The 20,443-nt window shown below is 48.3% G+C and overlaps 1 protein-coding gene across 1 annotated transcript in view; it reads left to right on the top strand.

Annotated features, from left to right (window-relative positions):
* The window catches only part of LOC111596139 (titin-like), a 52,190-nt gene extending 32,710 nt beyond the window's left edge, over positions 1-19,480 (top strand). The window contains 12 exon segments of the mRNA XM_023310222.2: positions 3,690-5,271; positions 5,335-5,564; positions 5,624-6,988; positions 7,048-9,846; positions 9,901-15,459; positions 15,520-15,807; positions 15,869-16,100; positions 16,164-16,335; positions 16,391-16,577; positions 17,402-17,750; positions 17,808-19,119; positions 19,211-19,480. Coding sequence (XP_023165990.2) covers positions 3,690-5,271; positions 5,335-5,564; positions 5,624-6,988; positions 7,048-9,846; positions 9,901-15,459; positions 15,520-15,807; positions 15,869-16,100; positions 16,164-16,335; positions 16,391-16,577; positions 17,402-17,750; positions 17,808-19,119; positions 19,211-19,351 — 14,216 coding nt within the window. The 3' untranslated portion in view covers positions 19,352-19,480.
* The last annotated feature ends 963 nt before the right edge of the window (positions 19,481-20,443 follow it).

Raw genomic sequence — 20,443 nt, 5'->3', positions numbered from 1 at the left:
AACAAATTCTTAGCTGCTGACCCGTTTTCAACCACTGAGGCGACAAAGATGAATGGGCTGCTCATAGGCCCACATGGAGACTGTGTAGCGCATTCGCGCTCTCTCAACATTTTCCACAACAACAATCGGGTGTGGAAAGTGCAAAAATATCTCGTGTAGAGCGAGAGCAGTCGCACACGAAGCTCGTTTGGCTCTCGCTAGATTCGTGTGCCTTGTGCAGCAGCTATTTGATCGCATTCTCAAAGATATTTTGTCATTCTTCGCTCGCACCTCACAAACGATCGACGTCTTGGTTTCAGTCTCGGGGATTATGACTTGAAACAGTTTGAAAATAGATATTATTTAAAGAAATATATATATAAATATACGGTACATATATCTATATATATATGTTCAGCCATAGAGTTCGCATAGAGTTTTTTACGAAATAGTCACAGCATATACATATAGAACGTCGCAAGGATAACGCATTAACGTAAGGATAACCGAGTTCTACTCTCATTTCATCTGTGTAAAGTCAGTGGAAAATATGAAGAAAAAATGTTCATGAAATCTTTTGGTTTCGTAACCACTGAAAATTCCGAAAGAATTTTTCAGTGCGCTAAATATCTAAAAATAATATCCGAACGGTGCTTCGGTCGCGTTCGACGGGTGATTCGGCACACCGCTCGGCACCAGATCGTGGGGTCCGCACCCAATTCAACGAATGGACTGTGAATTCGTGAATACACACAAACCGAAATGTGCATATAGATATGAATATGTGATCTGATAGAAAGATATCCAATATACACACACATAAATAAGATATCAATATATAGATATATATATATTCTGATAAACATACTCAAGTGCATTATCCTGGCTCATCCTGCCCCGGATTACAGGCTGTGAGGGCTACGATAATGCACGAAATTGTGAAAATCAATACCGCATATACTGTGTAATCATGAAAAAAAACTGTGCAGAGTTTTTCGCATTGGAAATGCCAGAAAAAAAGAAAGAGAAATGTTAAAAATAGCCCCTGAAAAATAAGTAGATACCACCGACATAGTGTGTATGGGAGACGTCTCTCTGTATGCGCTGCTTGAGTGTGTTTGTGTGTCGCAGTGAAATGTTCGAGTGGCTAAAAATAGCCAGAAATGCCTCAGCGGAGGCTGAGAATATGAATATGAAGAAGGATGGATGGTGTTGGTGATGCTAATGATGAAGAAATCTTTTTTAATTTTATTTTTATATCGAAATCTATATGCAGCTCGGTCTAAAATACACCAAAATATCAAGATAAAAAAACAAATATGTATATGTGTCAAAACTCAGAAAGAAATTCAAAAAAAAAAATAAATAAAATTAGGAAAATAAAATTTCAACATTTGCCAAATGTCAGTTTTGGTGTGATATATGTTTTAAGTGTAAAATTTTAATTAGCATTTCCTTTTCTATTCTTGCTTTGTATTCAATTTCAGCAATAAAGAAGCGAAAGTATCAGTAAAGAAATATATTACATATATATAAAGTGAAGAAGCAAATCAAAGAGAAAAGTGATCGAGAGGTGTTTTTATTTTAGTGCAGTTGACAACTGCATCGATTTGGTTGTCATTTTCAATGATATATAGTGATATATAACGATTTAAAATGCAACGACAAAATCCGAACCCATACCAGCAGGAGCAGCACCAACAACAGCAGGTGCAGCAGCAGTACTCCACTCAGGAGTACTCGCACTCCACTCAAGAGCAGCATCAGCAGCAAAGGATTAGCCGCACTGAACAACATGTTCAGAGGAGTCAAATCACCACTCAGCAACGAGGTCAGTCCGTCTGCCTGTCTGTGCCCGTTGGCCAAACCACGCCATGCCCCCATCGCTGCGACTTGCCTCGCCTACGGATTTCAGCAAGCTGCTTTGGCCAGTGGGATTCACACCGTGGATTTAGAATCCCCACTGCTCCAAGCTCTTGTTACTGAATTTCCATACGATACAGACAATCGCCTTTTTCTGTTCGTGCCAATTTCATTGTAATCCTCACAACATGCATGCTTTCTCAGTTTCATGTTAGATTCGCCTGCTGATACTGGGGACTTACCTTTAACAATCGAATCTCCTTATGTACACATTTTGCATAGCTTTAACATAATTTTAATGCATGAATTAATTATGTAGAGGGGAGACCGGGAAATGGTTTCACTGCTATCTACTTGACATTTAGCCTACATATATGTTTATCTACACTCCACTCTCTAAAATATATTTAGTGTTCGATAAATTAGACAAGTTGATAGGTCGATGGACTCTGATAAACAGTTTATATTAGCGTAAAATCAAACACCCAATCATCTGAATTTCTTTCCTAATAATTCTCATGACAAATATTTTTTTTGTATGTGTGAAATATGATAGATAGAATGCATTTTCTTAGCTATAAACATTTGAACAAATATATATAAACACAGTGGGTGCAGCGTTTCTACAAATGTTGAAATTATATTTACATTGATAACAACAAAGTGTATGAGATAAGCAAAAAGTAACTCAGGGATATCTCCTATAAAGAGAGATAAACCTATAAGATACATTTTTTATGCAAACACTCTTATATCTTATATCTAAGTTCAATCTAACAACTGAGCTGATCATTCAAATCCGAAGCAAAATCTGATTCACCAAAGAATATAAAATTAAAAAATTAATTGACAAAGAAAAGCATTGGTAATATTCCATGTATTACTCATCATATAGGTGTGTTTCTATATATATATATGTATAACTGCAAGCATACGAATTATTCATTCTCATCTTATATTTCAATACTTATATCTTAATTGATAATCAGCCAAAAATTTGATCTATTTATAAATATTTCCATTCATCTGCCAAAACTGTGAACGCGCGCTGTATTGACATACTTATGCATAAGTAAATATATATATTAGAATAATAGTATAAGAGCTCTTATACAGCTCATCTTGTTTACATTTGACAGTGCTGCATTTCATATGAGATGAAGTGAATAAGATATATGGCACTTGAAAACTCTTATACTGACAGCCGAAGATAGACGAAGTAGAATTGCCGAACTAATTGAGAATGCGCACAAAACAAAGAGAGAGAGAGAGAGAGAGAGAGAAGCGAGAGAGGGAGAGTGAGGGTGAGAGAGATTAATGATATATTAAATGAGAATAGGAGCCGAAGAGAAACAGCTGATCTTTGTTGTTTACATTCACCTGTTTGAATTGGAGAACCAAACTGTTGTACATATTATTGACACACTTTCGTGTAGGTTATAAATGTCAAGGCATATACATATATAAGTTAATATATCCGTACATATATATAGACTTTTAATGCGTGCCAACTTCTAAATATAAGTAATCCAAGCTACAAATATATATCCTCGACTATTCATTTTCAAGTTCTTGTTTACATTTCTAAGGCAGAGATAATACAAAGCATTTCATCTCTCTAAACTTTTGACTAATGCTGACTGAACCTATTATTCAATTCTGAATTATATTTTGAATCTTAATTTTTTAATTTTGTATTTATTTAACTTAACATAATCAATTTTAATAATTATTTTTTAAGTTTTTAAAGTTTAAATATTTAATATTAAAACACATCCGCTAATGCTCGCATCGCTGCTTCTTGTTAGCTGTACCCAACTATAATTGTACCGTTATTAATATTACAGTGCAACAACATCAAGGCGGTATCGGAGGCACCTATGTACCGCCCTCGTTGACACACGTTTATGCCCAAGGTGACATCTCACCGCCTGTATTCGAGCAAATCTTTAAGAACGCTCGCTTCGCTCAGGGTGGCAACGCCCTGTTCGAAGGTCGGCTGCGTGGCAACCCGAAGCCATTCGTTACATGGACCCGAAAAGGCGCACCACTTCTCGAGTCGCAAAAGTTCCGAATGAGCTACAACGAGGCCACCGGTGATGTGTCCCTGCTGATCAACCAGATCGGACCCGGCGACGAGGGCGAGTACACGTGTACGGCTCGTAATCAGTACGGCGAAGCTATCTGCAGTGTCTACATTCAACCGGAAGGCGCCCCAATGCCTGTACTGCAGCCCATCCAGAATCTGGAGAAGAACATCTACTCCAATGGTTATTCGTATACGTCCATTGAGGAGGAATTCCGTGTGGATACGTTTGAGTATAGACTTTTGCGCGAAGTCTCCTTCAGGGAGGCCATTACGCGCCGCTCTAGCTATGAGCAGGACACTCAGCTGTCCCATGAGCTCGACCGCTCTCTTGGCCCTGCGCACGCACCACAAATATCGCAGAAGCCGAGAAGCTCCAAGCTCATCGAGGGCTCTGATGCTGTTTTCACAGCCCGCGTGGGCTCCAATCCGAAACCACGTCTCACCTGGTTCCACAACGGACAACGTTTGGTAGCCTCGCAAAAGTATGAGATCTCTTATTCAAGTGGCGTTGCCACACTGCGCGTGAAGAACGCCAACGCCAAGGACGGCGGCCACTATACCCTCTTGGCTGAGAATCTGCAGGGCTGCGTCGTCTCCTCCGCTGTGCTCGCCGTCGAACCGGCAGCTGAAACTACCTATGAGCCCAAGCCCGTGGATATGATGGCTGAGCAGCTGGAAGTCGGCAAGGCTTTGCCGCCCACTTTTGTTAAGGCCTTCAATGAACGCGAAGTCACCGAGGGACGCATGACGCGTTTCGATTGCCGTGTAACTGGCAATCCCTATCCCGAGGTATTCTGGTTTATCAACGGCCGCCAAGTGCGGGACGACGCTTCGCACAAGATTCTGGTCAACGAGTCTGGCAGCCATTCGCTGATGATCACGAACGTGAGCCGCTTAGATGGCGGCTCTGTTCAATGCTTGGCCCGCAACAAGGCTGGTGAGGTGGCCATCGAGGCGCCGCTGCATGTGCTGGAGAAGGAGCAAGTTGTCGCACCACAATTTGTGCAACGCTTCAGCACGATGACAGTGCGCGAGGGTGAGCCCATCAGCATGAGTGCCAACGCCATTGGCACCCCTGTGCCGCGCATCACCTGGCAAAAGGACGGAGTTCAAATCTCATCAACTGCTGAACGCTTTGTGGGCATCGATGGCGGCGCCACCTGCCTGGAGATACCGCAAGTTAAGGCAACCGATGCTGGCTGGTATCAGTGTACCGCACAAAATATTGCTGGTTCTACAGCGAACCGCGCAAGACTCTATGTCGAAGTTCCCAGAGAGCAACCAAGTCAAGAACAAAGGCGTCTTAATCTTCCAAGACCAACGAAAGTTATCGAGCCTGAGTAAGATCTTTAGAGCTCTTAAGCATTTGGCATTCTGACATCAACTTTTGCTTTTTTTTTCAGGCCAATCCCTGGGCCAGAAATTATTTATTTGCGCCATGTGGAACGCGCCAAACCCCATCTGCGGCCCGGCGAGGAGGATCGTGTTTATCCTCCACCACAGTTCATCATACCACTGCAGAATGTGCAGCAGACTGAAGGTGGTCGAGTTCACATGGAGGCGCGCATCGAACCCGTCGGCGATCCCAGCATGGTCGTTGAATGGTATCTCAATGGTCGTCCACTAGCAGCTAGTAAGTGACCTCGATTCGTATTGCGCTTGCTGTGGGTATAATCTGTTACGTTTTCACAGGTGCACGCGCCACGTCTGTCTTCAAGTTTGGCTTCATTGCTCTGGACTTACTGAGCATCATGGGCCATGATTCTGGAGAATATATGTGCCGCGTTAGCAATGCCAGCGGCGTGGCAGAGTCGCGCGCCATTTTGTCGGTCGTGCAGCGACCTTCCATTGAGCAATCGTCGCAGAATCCGAACAGCTTGCAGTATATCAATCAGCTGGAGGATTACTCCCGCTATCAGCGCCAGGAGAGCTCAGAGGAGTTGATGAATCAAGCTCCACAATTCATACGTCCATTGCGCGATCTTGGTGAATTCGAAGAGGGCAAGAATGTGCACTTCGAGGCACAAGTGACGCCCGTGAATGATCCCAGCATGCGTGTGGAGTGGTACAAGGATGGCTTGCCAATCACCGCCAGCTCGCGTATCACGGCTATATTCAACTTCGGCTATGTCTCCCTAAACATATTGCACCTACGCGCCGAAGATGCCGGCAACTACACCGTCCGTGCCGTTAATCGCATTGGCGAGGCCATCAGCCAGTCCACCATACGCGTGCACTCGCGCTCCCAGGTCACCGCCGATCTGGGCATACCCGAACAGCAGCGTTACATTGAGAAGGTTGAGGAATTGGAAGACTATCGCAAGTCTCAGCAGCGTCGCCATGTCCAGGAGGCGCCTGAGGCCATTGCACCTCCCCAATTCAAGACACCAATCCAGAACCAACTGGATCTGCGTGAGCACGCGCATGCGCACTTCGAGGCGCGCCTGGAACCCATTGGCGATGCTACCATGCGCGTGGAGTGGCTCAAGGATGGGCAACCGCTGGAGGCCAGCTCACGCATCACAACTTATCACAACTTTGGCTACGTCGCGCTGACCATCAAACAGATTACCGTCTACGATGCCGGCACCTACATCTGCCGCGCCTACAATGCCATGGGTCAAGATACAACCACGGCCCAGTTGACGGTCGTATCGAAGAACGAGATCGTCTCGGACACGCAGCATCCGGGTGGTCTGCAAAAGATTCAACATCTGGAGGACTCCTCGCGTTATGGTCGCCGCGAAGAAGAAGAAACGTCCATAACACAGGCACCGCGTTTCCTGGGCCCTCTCAAGGGAACCACCAAGATCTTGGAGGGTCAACGTGCCCACTTTGAAGCCCGTGTCGAGCCACAGAGCGATCTGGGCATGCGCATCGAATGGTATCATAATGGACGCGCCATCACCGCCGCCAATCGCATCCAGATGTACTACGATTTCGGCTACGTTGCCCTGGATATTTCCCAGGTGCGCGCTGAAGATGCTGGCATCTACACTGTGGTGGCTAGAAACAAGCTAGGTGAAGCTCAGTTGCAAGCAACGATGGTAGTGGAAAGTAAGTAGCAAAGCCACAAATTAATTACCCATAGTTTAACCCGATCATCTGCCTTACAGCTCGTTCCAACATCGACACATCTAGCATGCATCGCGGCCTATATGAAAAAACCCAGAACCTGGAGAATAAGCAATTCGTAGAGCCTCAGTATGATATTGAGGAGATCTCCAAGTCAAAGCCCGTCTTTGTGCAGCCTCTGACCGACCCCAAGCCCATACACGATGGCAAGAATATTCATCTGGAGTGCCGTCTGGAACCCATGGGTGATCCTACTATGCGCGTCGAATGGTTCCACAACGGACGCCCCGTAACCGTTGGCTCGCGTTTCCGCACCTATTACGATTTTGGTTTCGTCGCCCTGGACATCATCCAGGCCACGGCAGCGGACTCCGGCGAGTATACTGTGCGCGCCACCAACCATCTGGGCACCGCTCATACCTCTTCTTGTGTGCGTGTGATTGATCGCACCGATGTGGTGACCGAAACCCAGAACGAGCAGTCGCTCGAGCAGATTCAGCTGCTTGAGGATTCGCGTCGTCGTCACCATCAAGAAGAGGATATAACCATTATGCAGGCGCCTCAATTTACACGCGCGCTGCATAACATCGAGACCGTTGAGGGCACCAATGTGCACTTGGAGTGCCGCCTGCAGCCAGTGGGCGATCCCAGCATGCGCATCGAGTGGTTCGTCAATGGCAACCCGGTAAAGACGGGCCATCGTTTCCGTCCCGCCTACGAGTTTGACTATGTGGCGCTGGACTTGCTTGGCTGCTATGCCATTGACTCGGGCGTCTATACGTGCCAAGCCCGTAACCAGCTGGGCGAGGCCGTCACCTCCTGCTCCGTGCGCATCATTGCTAAGAAAGATTTGATTCTGGAAACCCAGAACGAGTCTGGCCTGCAGAAGATTCAATATCTGGAGGACACCTCGCGCTATCGTCGCAATGAGTTTGTGGATGAGGTGGTCAACATTCGCCCTCGCTTCCTAACCCATCCGAAGAGCCTGACCAACACTCGCGAAGGCGCCCACGCCCACTTTGAGTGCAAAATTGAACCAGTCACCGATCCCAATCTGAAGGTGGAATGGTTCAAGAACGGTCGTCCCATCACCGTGGGCCATCGCTTCCGTCCCATTCATGATTTCGGCTACGTGGCCCTAGACATTGTTGGCCTGATTGCTGAGGACTCCGGTGTCTACACCTGCCGCGCCGTCAACTTGATTGGTTCCGATGAGACTCAAGTGGAGCTGCAGTGCCGCAGTGGCGAGCAAATTGTCACCGTCACCCAGAACGAGGCTGGTCTCGAGCAGATTCACTATCTAGAGGATCGTTCGCGCTATAGCCGCCGCGAGGAAGTCGACGAGAGCACCAAGCAGGCGCCAGTGTTCACCACCTCGCTGAAGAACATTGAGATCAAGGAGAATCAACGTGCTCACTTTGAATGCCGTTTGATTCCCGTTTCCGATCCATCGATGCGTGTGGAATGGTACCATAATAATATGCCTCTGAAATCGGGCTCCCGTTTCACCGAGACCAACAACTTTGGCTTCGTTGCCTTGGATATTATGTCCACCCTGCCGGAAGATGCCGGCACCTATACGTGCCGTGCCTTCAATGCAGTGGGTGAGGCCATCACCTCAGCTGTAGCCGTGGTGCACACTAAGAAGTCCATTTATCTGGAGTCTCAGCACGAGACTGCATTGCCGCGACTGCAGCACTTGGAGGATGGCTCCAAACGCCAACGCGTCAGCCTACAGGACGAGTTCGTCTCGCAGGCTCCGGTCTTCACCATGCCCGTGCGCGATGTTCGTGTAGCCGAGAACCAGGCTGTGCACTTTGAGGCACGCCTTATTCCCGTGGGTGATCCAAAACTCACGGTTGAATGGCTGCGCAACGGCCAGCCCATTGAGGCGTCCAATCGCACCACCACCATGCACGATTTTGGCTACGTGGCTCTGAACATGAAGTACGTGAATCCCGAGGATTCCGGCACCTACACCTGCCGTGCAGTCAACGAGTTGGGTCAGGCTGTGACATCAGCCTCGCTGATTGTGCAGTCAAAGACGGCCATTCAGTTGGAGACGCAGCACGAGGCTGCCATGCACAAGATTCATCAGCTGGAGGATCACAGCAAATACCAGCGCCGTGAGGAGGAGGAATATTCCGTTACGACTGCGCCAATGTTTGTCACCAAGCTGATCGGACCCACCAATCTGGTTGAGGGCCAGAGTGCCCATTACGAGTGCCGCATTGAACCTTATCCAGATCCAAACCTGAAGGTTGAGTGGTTCCACAACGGCAAGCCCTTGAGCACCGGCCATCGCTTCCGCACCACCTACGACTTCGGATTTGCCGCGCTCGACATCCTCACCGTCTATGCGGAGGACAGCGGAGAGTATACTTGCCGCGTCACCAACAATCTGGGCGAGGCCGTTAACTCGATTGCACTCAATGTTACTTCCCGTTCGTCGATTATTCATGACACCCAGCATGAGGAGGCGCTGCATAAGATTCAGCATCTGGAGGACGCCTCGCGCTTCCAGCGCAAAGCCGAAGAGGATCAGTTCCACGCTGAGCGTCCGCAGTTCGGACGCCCACTGCGTAATGCCAAGGTCAACGAAGGCACACCTGTGCATCTGGAGGCAACTCTGATCCCAGTTAATGATCCCACAATGAAGGTCGAGTGGTACTGCAATGGCAGACCTATCCAAACGGGTCACCGTTTCAAGACCACCTACGATTTCGGTTTTGTTGCCTTGGACATCCTGTATGCCCACGCCGAGGATACCGGCACCTACATGTGCAAGGCCAAGAATGCTGTTGGGGAAGCTGTCACGACTTGTGCTGTAAACGTAACAGGTAAGCTCGTAGATTCACAATCTGAATCCAACACTAATCGCTTTCGGCTTTTAGCAAACAAGACACTGGATCTGGATACACTCGATGCCCAGCGGCTGGAGAAGATTCGCCAGCTTGAGAGTTATGCGCCACCCACAAAGGCCGAGGTGGAGGAGAAGGGACAGAAACCAATCTTCCTTACCCCACTTAGCAATCTGGAGCATCTGAAGGAGGGTGAGCACGCACACTTGGAGTGTCGCGTTGAGCCCATCAACGATGCCAATCTGAAGATCGAATGGTTCTGCAATGGCAAGCAATTGCCCACTGGACATCGTTATCGCACCACCCATGACTTCGGCTACGTGGCCCTGGACATTTTGTATGTTTATGGCGAAGACACTGGCACCTACATGTGCAAGGCTACCAATCTCCTGGGCGAAGCAGTGAACACCTGCAATGTCCGCGTGCTTAACAGACGCAGCATGATTCTGGATACCCAGCATCCGGATGCCTTGGAGAAGATTCAGAAGTTGGAGTCCAAGGTAGTCACCACCCGCACTGAAGTCGGCGATCATCCAATTGGACCGCCACACTTCACTGCCGAACTGCGTGGCTCTACTGAGATCTACGAGGGACAAACGGCCCACTTTGAGGCGCAGGTGGCGCCAGTGCATGATCCCAACTTGCGCATCGAGTTCTATCATAATGGCAAGCCTCTGCCATCGGCTGCCCGCTTCCACATCACCTTTGACTTCGGCTACGTGTCCCTGGACATTACCCATGCCGTGGCTGAAGATGCTGGCGAATATTCCGTGCGTGCTGTAAACGCTTTGGGTCAAGCCGTCTCTTCAACCAATCTGCGCGTGATTGCCCGCGGCACCATTATTTCGGACACACAGCATCCTGAGGGCCTGGAGAAGATACGCAAATTGGAATCTACGGCACCGCACCAGCGCCAGGAGGTGGAAACACCGGGCACACGCCAGCGACCAGTGTTCACCCAGCCGCTTCAAAATATTGATCGCATCAATGAGCACCAGACAGCTCACTTTGAGGCGCGTCTGATCCCAGTGGGTGATCCCAACTTGAAGGTCGAATGGTACCGCAATGAGAAGTTGATCGAGGACAGTTCCCGCATCACCAAGCAACACGACTTTGGCTTTGTTTCGCTTGATATATCGCACATCCGCAAGGAGGATGAGGGCGTTTACATGTGCCGCGCTGTCAATCCTCTCGGAGAGGCCGTTACCACCGCTTCCATGCGAGTAGTTACTGAGGCCACCATCCAAATGGATACTCAGCATCCGGACAGCATTCGTCGTATACATCAGCTGGAAAAGCCTCTGGCTCCACTTCCCACCGAACCTGAGCGCCTCTTCGAAAAGCCCATCTTTACGCAGCTGCTTACGGGACCCTCCGAGGTATGGGAGGGTGCTCACGCTCACTTTGAGGCACGTGTGGTACCTGTGGGCGATCCCTCACTTAAGTTCGAGTGGTTCGTTAACGGCGTTGAGCTGCAAATGGGCTCACGTCTGCGCACCACACACGACTTTGGCTTTGTCACGCTCGACATCGCCGCTGTGGTGCCTGAAGACGCTGGTGTCTACATGTGTCGTGCTTACAATGCTGCTGGCGAGGCTGTGTCCTCTACGGCCATGAAGGTGAAGACCAGAGCCAATATTGATGGACAGCCCTTGATACCCGAGTCCTGGGAGGCCATTCGTCTGAAGGAGGCCGCTATGAACCGTGTGCCCGAAATGTTTGTGGACTCTACTCCTCAGCAAGCGCCAGTGTTCACTACGCACTTGCAGAGCTACGACAAATTGCACGAGGGTCAACATGTGCATCTGGAGGCTCAGGTGGAGCCACGCGCTGATCCTAATCTGCGCATCGAATGGTTCAAGAATGGCATCTCACTGACCACTGGCTCACGCATACGCAGCACCTTTGACTTTGGACTAGTGACCTTGTCCATCAATGGCTTGCGCGAGGATGACTCCGCTATTTACACCTGCAAGGCAACCAACCAGGTGGGCGAGGCTGTGTCGACTTCATCACTCAAGATCGAAGATCGTCCTTGGCTACATGCGGAGTCCCTGCATCCGGACTCACTGCCACGCATTGGCGAACTGGAGGCACCTAAGGAAGGCCGTAAAGATGCACCTGAGCCCACTTATGAGACTCCTGTGTTTATCACACATCTGAACAACATTGAGTGCAAGGAAACGGACAGCGTGCGCTTTGAGTGCAACGTGGAGCCAGCGCGTGATCCAACCATGAATATTGAATGGTTCTACAATGGACAATTGTTGCAGGCAGCTGCCAAATTCAAGTCTATCTATGACTTTGGCTACTGTGCTCTGGATCTGAACAATTCGTATGCAGAGAACAGCGGCATCTACACTTGCAAGGCCACAAACAGCAAGGGCTCGGCCACTACTTCTGGCACTCTGAAATGCACAGGCGGCAAGACCATGTTCTTCGACACTCAGCATCCACAGGGTGAGAGCGGCCTTGAAGCCGTGCAGGAGACGGAAGAAGCATTGGCCAATCGCTATGCCCAGAAACCAAGCAAACCTGAAACTCAATACCCACCGCCGGTATGGACCAAGCCATTGCAGCAAGAGTTCCATCTAAGTGAGGCGCAGCCCATCCATTTGGAAGCCAACGTGGAACCGAAAGAGGATCCAAATCTGTTCATCGAATGGTATTTCAACGGCAAGCTGCTGCAGCATGGCTCACGCTTCAAGATGACCAGCGAATTCGGATTCGTCACTATGGACATGATTGAGGTGTACTCCAGAGATCAGGGCATCTACACTTGCAAGGCCTACAACAAGGCTGGCGAGGCGTTCACATCCACCACTATTTTCTGCTCAAGCAAGGACAGCATCATTGAATCCACGCAGCATCCCAAGGGTGCCGAGGGTCTGGAGCAAATTCAGGATTTGGAGGATTCTCTACGCAAGGATGGCAGCAAGCCTGAGCAGCCAGAACAGGGCATTGCACCACGCTTCACCACCGAATTCGTTAACATTGTAGACATTGGCGAAGGTGAGTTGGCCCATTACGAAGCCAATCTCATTCCTCTGGGCGATCAGAGCATGGTCATTGAATGGTTCTTCAATGGCAAAGTTCTTGAGGCCAGCCATCGCGTGCGCACCATCTACGCCTTTGGCACCGTCGCTCTGGAAGTGCTGGGCACCAAGATCGAAGACACCGGCACCTACACCTGCCGTGCCACAAACAAATATGGCTCGGCTGAGATCAGCTGCACATTGGAGTGTGTTGAGAAGCCTCGAGGCCAGAAGCCTCACTTCACGTCGCACATTCAGCCGCTGCAGGGCCTGAAGGATGGCCAATCTGCTCACTTTGAGTGCACCTTGATTCCGGTTAACGATCCGGACCTCAAGGTTGAGTGGTACCATAATGGCAAACTGCTCCGTCACTCAAATCGCATCAAGACGGTCTCCGACTTTGGCTATGTGGTCCTGGATATTGCCTACCTGCAGGATCACGACAGTGGCGAGTACGTTTGCCGCGCCTACAACAAGTATGGCGAGGACTTCACTCGCACCACTCTGAACTGTGGTGGACGCGGTGGCGTATTCTATGACAGCTTGCAGCCTGATTCTCTACAGAGGATTCGGGAGCTGGAATGCCCGCAAGGACAGCAAGCGGATACCGGCGCTCCAGTGGTTGCCGAACCACCCAAATTTATCACACAAATCAGCGATGTTACCAAGTTGGTGGAAGGCCAGAGCGCTCACTTTGAGGCCCGCCTGACGCCCATTACCGATCCCGACTTGGTGGTCGAATGGTATTTCAATGGCAAGAAGCTGCCACATGGCCATCGCTTCCGCACTTTCCACGACTTTGGCATTGTCATCTTGGATATCCTGTATTGTTATGAGGAGAACTCTGGTGTCTATGAGTGCCGCGCTTACAATAAATATGGCGAGGACGTCACCCGTGCCACGCTAAAGTGCGCATCCAAGGCCAGTCTGATCTTGGACTCCCAGCTGCCACGTGGCATGGAAGGTGGCCTGGAGAAGATTGCCAATCTGGAGTACAGCATGGTACGCACCCGCGAGGAGACCACCGAGGAAACCAGAGGAAAGGCACCTGTGTTTACTGTGCCGCTGGAGAACATAGACAACCTGCGCGAGGGCGAGAATGCTCACTTTGAGGCTCGCATTACGCCTGCTGACGATCCCAAGCTGAAGGTAGAGTGGTACTGGAACGGCCGTCCACTGAAGGCTGGCTCTCGGTTCCGCACTTTCTGCGATTTCGGCTTTGTTATTCTTGAGATTTCGCCTGTCTATCCCGAGGATTCTGGTGAATACTCGTGCCGTGCCATCAATGAGTATGGAGAGGCTGTGACCACCGCAACAATGAAGATCCAGGGCAAGCGTAGCATTATTATGGAATCACAGCTGCCCAAGGGCATGGAAGGAACCATCGATCGCATTGCTGAATTGGAAGGCCTGGGCTCTCGTAGCACAGAGTTTGTGCCCGAAGACGATACCGGCAAGCCACCTGAGTTTATTACAACGCCGTTCGACATGGTCATCGGAGAGAACTCGCTGGCCCACTTCGAATGCCGTCTGCAGCCCATTAACGATCCGTCCATGCGCGTGGATTGGTTCCACAACGGCAAGGCCTTGTGGGCCGGCTCCCGCATCAAGACCATCAATGACTTTGGCTTTGTCATCCTGGAGATTGCCGGCTGCTATCAGCGCGATACGGGTCTGTATACCTGCAAGGCGACCAACAAGCACGGCGAGGCCACCGTGTCCTGCAAATTGCAGGTCAAGGGTCGCCAGGGCATTGTCATGGAGCCGCAGCTGCCCTCGAACTTCCGCACTGGCACTGAGAGCTTGCAAAAGCTGGAAGAGAGCATGCACAAGCGGGAGGAGATTGTCATCGACGAGGAGCAACCAAATCCACCCAAATTCATTGAGGACATCAAGGATAACTTGGACGTACCCGAAGGTGGACCAATTCACTTCGACTGCCGCGTCGAGCCCGTCGGTGATCCAACAATGCGCATTGAATGGTACTACAATGGACGTGTCATGGCCACTGGATCCAGAGTGCATCAACTGAACGACTTTGGCTTCATTGCTTTGGATATTGACTACATCTATGCTAGGGACTCTGGCGAATATACTTGCCGAGCCACTAACAAGTGGGGCAGTGCTACCACCACTGCCAAGGTCACCTGCAAGGGCAAGCACAGCATTGTCTACGACTCACAGCTGCCTGAGGGCATGACCGCCGAAAAGTTGAAGGAACTGGAACGTGGACGCATACCAGAGGCGCCCAAGGTTGTCGAAGAGCAGTTTGGACCACCGAAATTCATCACACAAATCGCGTCCTGCACAGCCGAGGAGTCTGAAGCTGTGAGATTCGAATGTCAAGTGGAGCCAAAGACCGATCCCAATCTGCGTGTCGAGTGGTATCGCAATGGCAAGCCTCTGCCCTTGGGTCATCGCTATAGAAACGTCTTCGACATGGGCTTCGTCTCGCTGGACATTTTGTATGTGTACAGTGACGACTCTGGTGAATACGTTTGCCGTGCTGTCAACAAATACGGCGAAGATCGAACCAAGGCCACCGTCTCGTGCAAGAGTAAGTCATACAACATACGAGTCATATCTATTCTTTCTAATCTGTGTCGATTTTCCTTAGAATTGCCGACGATTTTGCTGCAAAATCAGGTGCCACGTGGCATGAAGCGCTCGGAAACGCTCACCCAAATGGAGGCCACCATCAAGAAATACACCTCCGAGGTACACTTAACCGAGGATGATCTATTCGACCCCGATCGCAAGCAGCCCCCACGGTTTGTTACGCAGATCAAGGAGCAGCTCACATTGACGGAAATGGCTAAAACCAAGTTTGAGTGCCAGTTGGCGCCTGTGGGCGATCCGAACATGAAGGTTGAATGGTTCTTCAATGGCAAACCCTTGCTCTACAGTAAGTGTCCACGGTCTTTACATACAACTCTTACGTACAGCTGTTATTTGTATCCTTGCAGAGAATCGCTTCCAGCCCATTTACGATTTTGGCTATGTGGCCATGAACTTTGGCTGGGTTTATCCCGAGGACAGCGGTGAATATGTTTGCCGTGCTACAAACTTGTATGGTATGGACGAGACCCGTGCTATAATAAAGGTATCTGGTAAGCCAGGCATCGTCTACGACTCCCAGCTGCCTGCCCATATGCAGAGCATTGATCGCATTCGCGAAATGGAAGCTTCCTGGCAAGTGTAAGTTCTCTGCAGTATAAGCTAAAAGAAGTCATTGGATACATTCGTCATCTACTCCCGCAGTGTACCAGAAGAGGTTGATCCTGATGCCAAGCCCAGAACGAAGCCTGTTTTCGTTAGCAAGCTGGAACCACAGACGGTTGAGGAAGGCGATCCAGCCAGGTTCTGCGTGCGTGTCACAGGATATCCACGTCCTCGTGTCATGTGGCTAATCAACGGTCACACTGTTGTTCACGTATGTTTTCTCTAGCATATTTATTAGGGTCAGAGGCTAATTTTCCAATATGCAGGGCTCTCGCTACAAGCTGACCAACGATGGCATGTTCCATCTTGATATACCCAAGACGCGTCAATATGATACAGGCAAGGTGGAGGTAATAGCGCGCAATTCTGTGGGCGAATCACTTGCTTCGACCGAACTGAATGTTGTCGCACGCTCCGATGACTATCGCAATGTGCTCAAGAACTCACCACGCCGTAAGTCACACCCACACACACGCCCATACACACTTGTTACAAACACATATTGTTATACAAGCAGATATATCTAAACAGCTATATGAAATTAACACAAATTTTAAAGTGCAGTAGACCTTAGCTGGCAAAACTAAAAAAAACACAGAGATATCACATTAAATATCGCATTGTAAATATACATATACATATTATATATATCTATACATATATAGTTCACACATAGTATGCCTTTTTATCAGTAGAAGTAGCTACCAAGTTAATTGCGTTTCAAAGCACATGCCACAATACAATAGTAGTACTACTGTATAGGTCAGACAATTGAAAACCACAAAATCCCTACCACAATACACCCAGCTCCCTATGCAAAAACTGCTCTCCTTGAACTATCCCATAAGAGCCTCTTATTATCCACTCAACGAGCCGGCAGAGGACCGACCCAGCGGAAACTGCGCTTTTATGGATTTCATCAATGAATATCGCCGGATCATGGGTATTTTGGTTGTGCAAGTTTTTAGTGTGCGTGTTTTAAAGACTGTCTATTCTAAACTGTGGCTGATCATATTCAACTTTTGTCTGTCAAGCGATTGAAATTTAAACTTAAAGGAGTTAGCAAACCTCTGTGAACATCATCAAAAAAATAATGTACCATCCATGTGTCATATTTTCTTTTTACTTATTTAAATCATGTACTAACACTGAAGCTATACGAATGCAGTTTTACTTAACCAACCGGCATGCTAATAGTTGAATTTTTCTTGTGGATAGCTGAACGTATTCAGGCCTTCTAGAAAGTGTTTAAATTCGCCAATTTGTTTTGAATATAGCGTGGTACGATTACGAACTAGCAGCCTATCAGAAGGAGCGTCAGGAGAACGAGTTGGAAAAGGTATTCGATGAACGTAAGCAATATTTGTCCGAACAGAGTGCGCACACCCTGAAGGGCGTTGAGCACCTGAAGCCCAAACAGTACAAGCCCCAAACACCCGACTGGCAGCAGAACGTCAAGGCCAAGAAGAGCGAGGAGTACTACAACAAGCTGCAGGAGCTGGAAACCGAGCAACTGCTCAAGGAGACCACGCTGCGCAGAGACAACCATCAATATGCCATTCCCGGTGAGAAGGTTGTGAGCAGCTCAGCTGCCAAGGGCATGGCACAGTCTTACGAGGAGAATCTGTAAGTAGAAATTAAATACAATCCTAAGTCATGACGTAACTCCAACATTTCCAACAGTCAAGAGCAAACGAGCACCACCCAAATCAAGGCCGCACCACCAAAGGGTACAGCGCAGCCCTCCGAGTCGTCGGTGCATGGACGCGAGGTGCACATGAACAAACAGCAACAAGTGCAGAAGGAGATCCAAGGTGACTTGGAGATTACACGTAAGATCACTGCCACCGAAACTACCGAAGTGGAGCACAAGGGCACCATTCAAGAGCGCGTTGTAAAGGGCCCCGTCAAGCCCTCTAAGGCACCTGTCTTCACCAAAAAGATTCAGCCATGCCGCGTCTTTGAGAATGAGCAGGCCAAATTCGAGGTGGAGTTCGAGGGCGAGCCAATGCCAACGGTGAAATGGTTCCGTGAAAACTTCCCCATCCAGAACTCACCTGACCTCCAGATCCACACGTTTAGCGGCAAATCCATATTGATCATACGCCAGGTCTTCATTGAGGACTCAGCTGTATTTACCTGTGTGGCAGAGAATCGTGGCGGAACTGCCAAGTGCAGTGCCAATTTGGTTGTGGAGGAGCGAAGACGCGCCGGCAAGGGCGGCATACAACCACCAAGCTTTGTGTCCACCATCCAGAGCACCACCGTGTCCACTGGCCAGCTGGCACGCTTCGATGCCAAGGTAACCGGCACACGCCCCATGGATGTTTATTGGCTGAAGAACGGCATGAAGGTTCAGCCCAGCATCAAGTTCAAGATGCTGGAAGAGGACAACATTCACACCTTGCTGATCATTGAACCATTCGCTGAGGACTCTGGCCGCTATGAGTGCGTGGCTGTCAACGCCGCTGGCGAGGCACGTTGCGATGGCGATTGCATTGTTCAATCTCCCACCAAGCCGGAGAAGCCAACAACGCCCGGTAGCGAGAAGGCGCCACACATTGTGGAGCAGCTGAAGAGCCAGTCCGTTGAGGAGGGCAGAAAAGTGATCTTCCGTTGCCGTGTGGACGGCAAGCCCACGCCCACAGCACGCTGGATGCGTGGCGAGAACTTTGTGAAGCCATCTCGCTACTTCCAAATGACGCGTCAAGGCGAATACTATCAGCTGATCATCTCGGAGGCATTCCCCGAGGATGAGGGCACCTACAAGTGCGTCGCCGAGAACAAGCTAGGCAGCATTCAGACCAGTGCACAGCTCAAAGTGCGTCCAATCGAGAATCTCGATGCTCCACCAACCATCACAGCGCTCAAAGACGTCTCTGTCACCGAGGGCATGCCAGCTCAGTTCAAAACCACTGTCACCGGCAAAGTAAAAGCAACCAGTGTGCAGTGGTTCCGCGAGGGACAGCTGATACCGGAAACACCTGATTTCCAGGTAGGTTGTATACAAATTAGAGCAGATTAATCAGATAATCCCCTGAACTATTGAGAAGCTCTGACTGAATGCAATCTCGATATCGTTTCAGATGATCTTTGATGGCAACAGTGCCGTGCTTTTGATTGGCACCACCTACGAGGAGGATTCGGGCATCTTTACTGTGCGCGTGACATCGTCAACTGGACAGGTCGAGTCATCAGCCAAACTGACTGTTAAAAGTAAGGATTAAACTAAAAACTAAGCAAAACCAAAACCAGAGTTCGTAAACAACAAGAAAACAAAACGTAAGCGAACAGTGTTCGAAAAGTCCAAAGAATGCTCAAAAAAGAAAAACAAACACACACACACAACGACCAAAAACTTAAAAAAAAACTATACGTATATTTTTTTTACTTAACGGATCCTTCTACTGACAACGTTACAGCCCAACTAACTGAGTACGGTCAATAACTAGTCCAAGAGTTTGAGTGAAGAATATTTATCTTAAAACGAATATTTCGACAGATTCAAGTTTTATTTTTTCTTCTTCTTATTTGAAATCTGATTTTTTCATTGAATACAACGAACGAGTTCTTTTAATTACTAACCCAATTTCAATATCAATATGTGAACCCAAGCAACAATTAAATGAAAGATGTTTAACACGAAAAGGTAACAAAAAACAACAAAAAAAATCAAAGTTTATTTAAAAGAAATTAATATTAATAATAAAAACAATTACAAGTATTTTGCAATATAAATATTTATAGAACATTTTCTTTTTGGCATAGCCAATCAAGAGGGAATTGCTTGTCGGTTGTATATAAAATTGAAAAGTCTTGAAATTTGAGTGAAAGTGAAGTGAAAACAGAAATATATATAAATATAGATATACAAATATATATATGTAAATCACTCAACACTTGCCCCTTTGAGTGAGAATTATAAATAAGACAGCTTATGTACTTTCATATTGCTCAGAGAATACCCATACATACTCAAGTTTCTTTGTATATACCTACATATATACGGCTCAGGCACTTTATAAATATGTTGAGTTCTTCTGTATTTAGGCTGCATATAGGCGGAGCTATGTGTATAGTAAACATATAGAAACATGTGTCGGAATAGTTTTGGGGCCGTGTGCAAAACGCACATTTGTCCCGCCTCCGCTCGAGCATGAAAGTTTTATTTTTCGTTTGAATATTAGCATTAAATATTGTGGATGACACATCTAGCGCACATACGGCTCGCAGCTTTTGCTGTATCCATGTCCATACTGCCACCAAATACTTGAATATGAAAATCTACAAATGAACGTGCGCAAAACTAGCACAGCCCA

Source organism: Drosophila hydei, unplaced genomic scaffold (assembly GCF_003285905.1).
Source record: "Drosophila hydei strain 15085-1641.00,03,60 unplaced genomic scaffold, DhydRS2 tig00000001-arrow-pilon, whole genome shotgun sequence".
Lineage (NCBI taxonomy): Eukaryota > Metazoa > Arthropoda > Insecta > Diptera > Drosophilidae > Drosophila > Drosophila hydei.
Note: the sequence above shows the minus strand (reverse complement) of the source record. Positions and strands in the feature narration are given on the sequence as shown.